Source organism: Chanos chanos, chromosome 3 (assembly GCF_902362185.1).
Source record: "Chanos chanos chromosome 3, fChaCha1.1, whole genome shotgun sequence".
In the NCBI taxonomy this organism is placed as follows: domain Eukaryota; kingdom Metazoa; phylum Chordata; class Actinopteri; order Gonorynchiformes; family Chanidae; genus Chanos; species Chanos chanos.
In genome coordinates, this window is record NC_044497.1 from 30,079,933 (window position 1) to 30,090,000 (window position 10,068).

The following is a 10,068-nucleotide window of genomic DNA, read 5'->3' on the forward strand; positions in this document are numbered from 1 at the left end:
AAAGCAGAAGCCAATCTTTTATACTTGGTGTATTATTAACTAAATACCAGGAAACTGTATCACCTAGACCTGAAATCAAGTCACATATATAAGCTGAATTTGACTCTCTCTCTCTCTCTCTCTCTCTCTTATTCTCTGTAAAATATTACTGTGTGAATTCAAATTCAAACTAGACAGCGTTTGAGCAAGAAATGTGGCATTATTTTATGACGCTATCTTATTGACATAAACAGATAGGCATCAGCATTTAAAATAGGAACACGGATATAAAGACCGAGAAAGTGAAAAAGGGCCAGACATAAAGCGAGACTAAAACACGCAATCAAAAAATAGCATGTTATTTTTACCTGGTATAAAATTTACCTTGATGTAAAACTGTGTTTCTATTTGGAAGGATGAAAAACACAAACAGCTAAACAACCTTAAAGTAGCTTTATGAGGGCTTGCTTATACCACATGTTATTAATACATCTTAGGCGTATTGCACAGCCAGGCCTAAATTACCAAGGCTGTGACTATGACCAATCATACCACACTCCTAGCTTCTCAACATCCTTGAGCATGACGCAGGCTAATCTTCATGTGGAAAACTGAATAATGTTTGTGATTATACATCATTTTTGGGATACGTAATAACGCTGTAATTGACCACACCTAGGACTAACGGAGGTGCTACTGTGAAGTGATCACATGAAGAAAACCTAGTTCCTCTTTCAGGTCAAGCTGTTCCCCTTTTTTGCTCTAAACTTAGTTACTGCAGGTCAGTGCAATTTTCTTATATGCAGGCTTCTGAGAGTCACTTGAGCTCACTGACTCAACAGAAAACATGTTGACCGATTTCGGCTGAACTCTCCGAATCAATTCTGCCCCCCTCTCCGATGTAGAAATGCTCATGGCAACAGCATGACAGATCCAGGTGATGCAAACAAGCACACAAAGAATGTGTGTAACTCACACATTGCTACTTCCACCATGAACGTCAGAAAATTGTACTGCTATCTCAATCCACCTCACCTTAGCTTATTTGTTCTCTCACTTGATGCGCTCTGTGATCACCCAGTACTTTTCCCTCTTCCAGTTTAGGAAGCTTTTATCTTCCCCTGGGGAACATATAAAGTTTGCCATCTTTGCTTTTGGACGATGTCTCCTAACAAAGCCTCAGAGAAACCATTTCCTGTCTGAAGTGAAAGAGGACCGAGGAGCGAAAACTTTTGCCCTATCTGGGGCCCTGGAAGTCTCATACACTCTACCCATGCCCCACCCCATGTGCCATACAAAGACATGCAAATATGGGCAGTACCACTCCCAGAGAGGTGGAGTGCTTACCACCACACACACAAGCCCTGAGCAATCTGACCAATAAAACACGGCAAACAAGTGAGAGATCCAAGTGCCTTCTTATTAGGTGCTAATCCCTAGCTGCTTTGCATCAGACTGGTTTAATTTCATTCCAGCTATGTGGATCAGTGCATTAAATACAAATATTTAATCTGTACAGATGGACTTTAACTGTTAGAATGACTGTCCCAGGAAGTCATGTTATGCATGGGTGACCACACTTAGAGACAGCATATTCTCTTTCTCTTTCTCTCTCTCTGTATATATATAAGCACTTGAAACCTGGGACAAATAAAAATATTAAAATAAATGTAATTAGAAGACAAGCTAAAAACAACGGATAGATCATTTTAATAATTTTGTAAGTGTTTTCATCTTTGAAATGACTGTAAGAATGTGAAAATGCGGGACGAGAGCATTATAATTTTAAATTCTCATACAAAAAAAGGTAAGGAAATGAAACGTGTTCTGATTATTCGGAAATGAAATAAGTAGGTAGCCTATAACACTACTCATTATAATAATAGATTTACTGTTTGAGCAGACAACTCGAAACCGTACTGTAACCTACAGAATTTTCTCAAGGGAATACAACATAAGCGATTTACGAACTAATGAGGGGCGTCTAGCGAAACATTAAAGTACAACCGTTAATAGACCTTACCTTTACAGGTTCTCTTGTCAAATGTTCGGTATTTCTAGTATTATACGCTGATTTTACTCAGGAGATGCTCCGACAGACCTCTACGCCGGCTCCTCCATATCGCTGCGCTGGTACTCGGAATTACTAATGGGCTGTAACGCTGTCTGTTCAAGAGGAAGTCACTGTAATGACAAGTGATCGTAAACGGAGAAGAGGGCGAAAGCTGCACTTCCGGCCGCATGCGCGTCCATGTGCTTTTCTCACTTGTTGCGCTCGCTTGCCTTACGGCCCTGAGGGCTTTGAATATAATGTTGAGTTTTGTTTTGTTTTTTTAAATAGTAGTGTGGCTTACATATTGAAAACCTCAAGCTCTTATGAGGTGTGCTAGAGAAAGACTCTGAGAAGGGCCCATTGCTGTTTACTTATAATTACTTTTGCCTGGTGTGTGTGTGTGAGAGAGGAGAGAGAGAGAGAGAGAGGGAGAGAGAGAGAGAGGGAAAGAGAGGAAGAGAGAGAGGGTTGCAGAGCTTCTGTTTTGATCTGCATTTGAAATAATCCTTTTAATGCTAATGTACTCTCCATATTGACACAACCATTTCTATTTCTGTGTGGAAAATGATTGGAAAATGATTAGCCAGTGCACTGACTTGGACATAGGTCGACACAATGAATCCATTCTCACAAGCCAGGGCACATATGGGCCCACAATACGCAAATGACACCAAAGAGAAGCAGGAAGTAAAACCTGACAGCGCTGAGATAGCTGTAATAATTATCCATCCAATTATATAAGTGGACAGGTGTATTTACATGCTGGGATCCACAAAGCAAGCACAGAGCAGTTCTGAAATGCAAGAAAAAGACTTTTTTTTTACACAAATATCCTGTTCTAAACAACATTTGACAGCCTATAGATCCTAAAGACTTTATCGATAATTCATGAGTAGAATTAGTGAGTTGATCTAAATTGTAAAATGGTGTAAGTTGAAACTCTCCATATTTTCTTGACTGACATTAGTTCTCCAGAAATATTACTACATCAAGCATACATAATTTTAATAACTTTATCAGACATCTGTTCACTTTTGAACTGCTGTGCCTTCAGATAGATCTGCTGTGTTAAGTGACTGAGAACGTCACCACAAAGCAGTCACATGCAAATGTAAGCATTTTGTCCTCTTACTTTGCAGTTTCGGTGTTCCTGAATATAGAAGTGAGTGAATTATTGTGTCATATGTACTGAAATTAAACAAAATAAAAGATTAGAGAGATCTCAAAGTAACCTATTAATATTATTTCAGCAGTGCAGGGGACTGCCACCCAGTTTGAGTGAGAAACATTCATTCATCTCACTCATCATCTACGCCGCTTATCCTGATTAGGGTCGCGGGGGGTGCTGGAGCCTATCCCAGCGCTCATAGGGCAAAAGGCAGGGAAACAGTGTTGATTAAATATGTTTCTGAGCTAAGAGGCCTGGGACATACGTTGGTTGTAACTATATAAGAGAGCATGTGTTTAATACAGACATACAAATAGCAGCCAAATCTGTTTTTATCTGTGGGACACGGTGGACACTGAACTAAATTCTTCACAAAACATCCTGTGTAAATTGTGAAATCATGTTCATTGAGAATAAAAGAGAAGTGCCACCAATTGAACTGAAGTTAAAAAAAAGAGAAAAAAAAGCTGGAAACATTTGATCTTTATGAGATTTACATTATTAGTCTGTAATACCCATGACTGAAATTAGGCATGTTGAAATTCAGTAACATTTTCCGGTCGCTATGATGTTTTTAACTCATCACAGGAAGATTTCCACACCACTGGTTCATATACAGTATGAAAGCAGCACACACAACATACTCTCATTTTTTTTAATTCATTATCTGTTTCAGTGCTTATTATCAACAAGGATCAAATTTATTCCACTTTTCTGTTACTGTAAAGTGATTCTCTAAAAGTCATTCTAGAAGTGCTTTGGCACTCACATTAGCTCCCCATGCTTAGCATTGTGGTTTAGGGTACATTTGCAGTGACGCTTGAAAGCGGTTTGCCCCGCATTGAATGAAAAGTTAATTAAATTTTGAGAGAGGGTAGACGAATGACAAGTGAGTGACTTAGGAAACATGGGGGAGTATATCAAATACAGTTTAGACAGTACTCAAATTGATTTCACAGTTTCAACCCCCCCACCCCCTGTCTCCTCGTAAACTCGTCTGTGGCAGCTGCAAGTGGAAAATTCGCTGTTACAACACAAAGAGGAAGAGATTGGTTACTTTTTTGTCACAATCTCAAGGGGCGGACTTTTGGCATGTACAGAGTGACAAAAATAGTTAAGTGAGGTAAAAGCTTAGACAGGAAATGCAATTAAAAAAAAAAAGAACTTTAAATATATCATATACTGCTTTTATAAAGCAAAAGAAAAAAATAGGAAAAAATAGAAATGAAGAAATTCACATACAAATTCAGAAATAGATCCAAGTTTTCACTCCTCTTAACTACAGCAACAGATTGCTTCTCAGAGCAGTAGCCTGATAGAACAGGAGTGTTGAGGATGAATATAAGAGATGAAAAAGTGATCCAAGACGTCCTCTGGACAGCTTACTGGGTGAATAGGGTATCTGGAAGTCCTAAGTGGTCTTTTTCCCTTAGTTCACACACTCTGTCTGTAGAACCATTAAGACCAAGTAAGAGTAAACACTCATTTTATGTCAATAACTAGTGGTCAGATGACAACTAAAAAAGGAATAAGACGATATAATATATAATTCTGATTATATTTGACTATATTAATTCTTCATGAATACTAATTCCAAAGTAGTAACACATCACACTGTAGATATAAACAAAGTATAGATGAAAGAGAGAGAGAGTAAAGCGTGTAAAGCACTCTTTGACTCTTTGACAGTATGTGATCTGTGTGACTTTATAGGTAGTCTTCATGACCAATAGGTATTCCCTAGGGGTGTGTCTTGTCTGTACCATGTGTAGAATCAATGCACGATCAATTTTCATCATCAAAAATCAAACTACTAGCTAATTACATACAGGAGAGGTGTATTCCCCTAAAAATGTGTTTATGAACCATTTTACAAAGACCTTTTGCCATGTCCTTGTAATAGGTGGCTACACTAGAAATGCATATTCTATTGGTAGGCCTAACCTAAGGTAAGTCAATATAAAGAGGGGGGTTTTGAGATGAGGAGACTGACAGCTGTTGATGGGTCGTTAATGATCCTGAGTTGAGGACACAGTGAAAATAAGCCCTTAGACTAACACAGAGTGCACTGTCAGAAGACACGTTTATCTGGATATAAAGGCAAACTCCACACACAGATTAACAGGTATGCCATCGGAAAGCAAAAGACTATCAGAAATCATCTGCTTGAGACACACTACATGTATTTAGTAAGTGTGTGGAGCTCATATATTTTATCCCTTCACTAAGCTCTGGCAATTAGTGATTATTAATACTTTTTTTAAACAGTGTCACGGGTGTTCCAGTTGATTTGAGGAAGAAAAAAATGACATTCTTGGTTTGTGGTATGTGGCAAACATACATTTTTCTCTACATGCATTTTTAAGAAACATGCAAGAAAAAAGGGTAGTTGTAAATCTAATGGCGTGTCCTATTTTTGCCTTGGGCACACAGAGAGGAAACTAATTTTTTAAAATAGTTAATACATTATACTTAATTTAATTTCCTGTCTCTGTTGGCATTACCACAGTATTTTACTAATCCCACATCCAGAGTACTTCATTCTGTTCACATTATAATGCAGTGCACCATGGTTACAGACTTTTGAAATATTTGAAACCAAATTTGGTATTATCGACATATTCCTTGGGTATAATATTCTGTCAAATTTTGGGCAGCTTCAGAAGCCTGTATACAAATGTTTTCATATTGAATCTGCATTAAGTATGACTTCTGCTCTAGTCATAGAGATATTTGATTACATATGGGCAAAGCATATAGACAGAGCAGAAAAATGTCAGCTGATCTGTGATGTCATAAACACCGAGTTCACAGGACCACATCTTCAAAACAATGTGGTAAAACAGACCTGCTACTTTCAGAGTCTCATACACATTTATAGGGCATATCTCCTAAGTTTGAGGGAAAACATGCATTTTTTTTTCATTTTCTGAGAGAGGGAGAGAGGGAATGAGAGAGAGGGAGAGAGAGAGAATACTAACCTGAGTTCATCCTTGCTCACTGTCCCCATGTTTTTTCTCTTGGAATTTCATACTCATCCTCATCCGTTTTTCCTTGAAGAATCGCCGTGTGTGAGCTATGTAATCAAATGATCAGATTATGTATGAATGGAATGGATATTCAATAAAAATGTTAAGCAAATGAACAAATAATAAAATACAAATAAAACATGAATGACAGCTTGCATTACCCTCTCTCTCTGTCTCCTGTCCTAGCCTCTTCCTTGTTTGGTTCTGGTTACACTCTTCTTGTTCTCCCTGCTCCTCTTGCTCCTTTGGGCTGCCTCCTGGATCACTCTCCTCCATCATGTATCAGTGAAGAGCAAAGAGCAGAGAAACAGTCCTAAGTGGTCTATTAAACATCTGGACTAACTGTGACTACTGGATATGTGTGTGTTTGTATCAAAGAGCAGAGAAACAGTCCTGAGTGGTCTATTAAACATCTGGACTAACTGTGACTACTGGATATGTGTGTGTTTGTATCAAAGAGCAGAGAAACAGTCCTAAGTGGTCTATTAAACATCTGGACTAACTGTGACTACTGGATATGTGTGTGTTTGTATCAAAGAGCAGAGAAACAGTCCTAAGTGGTCTATTAAACATCTGGACTAACTGTGACTACTAGATCTGTGTGTGTTTGTATCAAGCACTTACCGTGCTGTAAGACAAGTTCTTATCCTGTGATTTCATGGCCTCCAAGACCACAACTGTAAAATCAACAGAACACAGGTATTAACATTGTATGGAGATGTTGACATATGCACATAGACACACACACACACACACACACACACACATGAAAGTGAGAAACCTTTTACCTGGACGCAGTGAGATGGTAAGGACCGGCACTTTTTTGCTGTCAGAATTCTTGGAAGATTCCACATTCTGGTCTTCTTTTCCCTCATTCTCCTTCTCCTCTTTATTGTCCTCTTCCTCGTCTCTGTTTTCTTGGGCCTCCTGTGTTGGACAGTGAAGAGAGCCGGAGGTTACAATGGTGTCTGTTGCCACCACATCAATAAACTGTACAACTGTTCAAACAAATTAAATGAAAAATTGCACTGGTTCTGATCCGTGTTGCATGTATATGTCATGTGACACATGAATTCGAACTGAATATGTGATGAAAAGCATGATTATGAGATTGCTGGTCAAGTGGTTTATGTGTGCACCTTTAGATTCTGCTCCCCTGCCTGTAGTTCACTCTGAGGACTGGATGGGCACTGAGATGAAGAAGAGGAAAGAGGAGCAAGTGTAGAAGTAGATGAGGAAGAGGATGATGACGATGATGATGACAAGTCATTCTGCGATCGGCTGCCCAATGGCTCAGTCTCCCTTTCACCCTTCTCTGACAGAGGCAGGCATGACTTGGGCTCCTGGACGGCATTAGCGTTTTTTCTCGAACGGCCAGAATCGGACAGATCCAGAGGAGCGTCTTCATCCATATCCGTCAGGCCCTCCCCAAAAATTCTTTCTCCCTGGACTTGCTCACTCTTCCAACTGATTGTCTCTACTCTTCTCTCCCTGCTGTCAGTCCCTAAACATTGGCTCCTCACTTTGATTGGTGGCCAGGTCTTAGCCAGGCCACACCCTGGACTCCGATGACTGGATGGAATCAGGCCTGGTAAACGCAAAGGGTTGGGGTTAGATTCATGACTCGGGTGTTGTGGATGAACCACGATTCCCCCTTCACCGGCAGCGGTCGCCATGGTCACCCAGTCTGGATGTTCCGGAAGAGACCACGGCAGGGGGACGCAAGCCGACTTGATGGGGTGTGGTCGAACAGGGAGGGGGTTATGAACCTGCTGACGGTGATGCTTCTCCTCTCCAGCAGCAGGTGAGGAAGATGAGGAGGACGAAGGAGAGAAGGGATTGCTCCTGGGCAGTCGGAGAGGGGAGGAGAGGGAGGGAGATCCAGGGGAGAGTCTCTGCTCCAGTGTGTCAACACTGAGAGCTCTGCAGGGGAAGTGAGGAGTAGAGAGGTCAAAACTGTTAGTGAAAGCACAATGTTTCAGTTTGAGCCACTAATGTTTTTGTCATGAACTTACGATTCTATTTTTGAACATTTTCATTTCTACATTCTAAGTCTGTCAGGGACAAAAGGTAACGAAAAAAGGATTTATTGTCAAGTGCAAATTCTCCATTTTTAAAATTGTTGTATGGAATGTTTCTGTTATTTAATAAACATGTTATTTTTTCCCTGTAAGACTGAGAAAGTGTGTGGAATGTTTAGTTTTTCAAGTTTAATAAATATGTCTTTTTTCCTCCTTCAAACATCTAACAAGTAGCCAGCTTCACTGAGGTACTGTCCAGAGAGTACAGAGGTAGATTTGGGGATCAGGGGTCAAATTCTTTTTTTATTTTAGATTTATTAAACTGTCCCACATCAACCAACCAATTGGCCCTTGCCCCTTGACTCTTATCAGTGTCACTCTCCTTTCAGAGGTTTGACCACTGTAATCAACTGACTAAGAGAGGAAGCCCCAGCACAGAGGCTGCTATTTGAGTAAGTCTGTCGGATGTGTTGTCTAACCTGACTGTTATTAATCAATGTGGAAAGATTCACGCTTTCATCAAAAATGAATGATTTATTATAGACATATGGCAACTCTAATGAAAAAAAAAATCCTAAAAGAAATGTTTTATTCGTTTATTAAATGTTAAAAAAACATATTTATTAAATCTAAAAAAGTAACATTTTAGAAACTTATGAAATGCTACAAAAGGATTAATTTATTAGGATCTGCAATACAGCACGTTTTTTTCTTCATTATGTTGCTAATTATTTTATTATTTATTACTATTCTTCTTTCTCTTCAATGCCGCATCATTGTCATATATATGTGAAAATCTGTGTTTAAACATTTAGTGTAAACAATGGCACTCCACATTTCCCCCATCCCATTCTCTACTTCTCTTTCCCTCACTCTCTCACCTCCTTTCTCCTTTTGCATGGAGTCTGATAGAGTTCTGCTCTGTCCTCCATAATCCAGGAGCAGGAAGCGTGAGGACGGAGGTCTGTAACTGACAGGATTCCTATGGATAAAAACACAGGGTGGAGTAACCTGGGACTGACCGCTATCACAGCACAGAGGTAGAAATCTGATAAGAAGAGACTGAGATTTTCTTACAAAAGAATGTGATCCATTATATCCTGGTACTGGTTTATTCTCTGATGTTTTCTCTGTATTGGTTAGAAAAAAAACACAAATAGGTGAATAAACAGATGGGATACGTTAAACATGGTGTTAAAGGAAATTAAGCTGTCTTATTGAAAGAAACCCAATGTACAAATCTCAGGAAATTCAAATTACATGTTCACATGTTATCACAGTGTCTGATCTCCCCTCTCCTACCCTGACTCTCTGTGGCATCAGTCTGATACGTCTCACTCCTCGCTGTAGCTTGTGAAGACGTGGCGCCCCCTGGTGGCTGCTTTCCAGGCTTCGGTGTTGAGGTCTGCAGAGCTATGGCAGGGGATGGAAGATCTGGTGACTTTTTAGCTGCTAAAATCTCCTCCTCCTCCGCGTGACCATTCTGCCTCCTGCCACGAAAGTAATATCAGAAATGGTGAGCAGACAATAAACTAAACAGATAAATAATAAAATCTGTGTGGATTGAAATGCCACGGAGAACATGTGCATAAGAGCATTGAAATGATATTGAGAACAGTTGAGTGTATGAGTGTATTTCTGAAATACACGGACAATGCAAAAGTCCTATATTTTGAGGACTGAAGAGACTCACTCTAACTGAGCTCTTAGACTCTTCAGCTCCTCACGCAGTTTTTCATTCTCTTTCTTTAGGCTACTCAGTTCGCTGGCTACAATAAGAAAAAGATATCATCAAACACTGAAAGAACAAAAGACAGA

At 39.6% G+C, this 10,068-nt stretch overlaps 1 protein-coding gene across 1 annotated transcript in view; it reads right to left on the bottom strand.

Moving 5' to 3' along the window:
- Positions 1 to 2,082: 2,082 nt before the first annotated feature.
- The window catches only part of rbbp8l (retinoblastoma binding protein 8-like), a 9,132-nt gene continuing 1,146 nt past the window's right edge, over positions 2,083 to 10,068 (bottom strand). The window contains exons 5-12 of the mRNA XM_030767721.1: positions 9,944 to 10,019; positions 9,553 to 9,740; positions 9,124 to 9,232; positions 7,582 to 8,152; positions 7,369 to 7,500; positions 7,018 to 7,156; positions 6,854 to 6,906; positions 2,083 to 2,145 (exon numbers count right to left, since the gene is read on the bottom strand). Coding sequence (XP_030623581.1) covers positions 2,083 to 2,145; positions 6,854 to 6,906; positions 7,018 to 7,156; positions 7,369 to 7,500; positions 7,582 to 8,152; positions 9,124 to 9,232; positions 9,553 to 9,740; positions 9,944 to 10,019 — 1,331 coding nt within the window. The remainder of the gene's footprint in view (positions 2,146 to 6,853; positions 6,907 to 7,017; positions 7,157 to 7,368; positions 7,501 to 7,581; positions 8,153 to 9,123; positions 9,233 to 9,552; positions 9,741 to 9,943; positions 10,020 to 10,068) is intronic.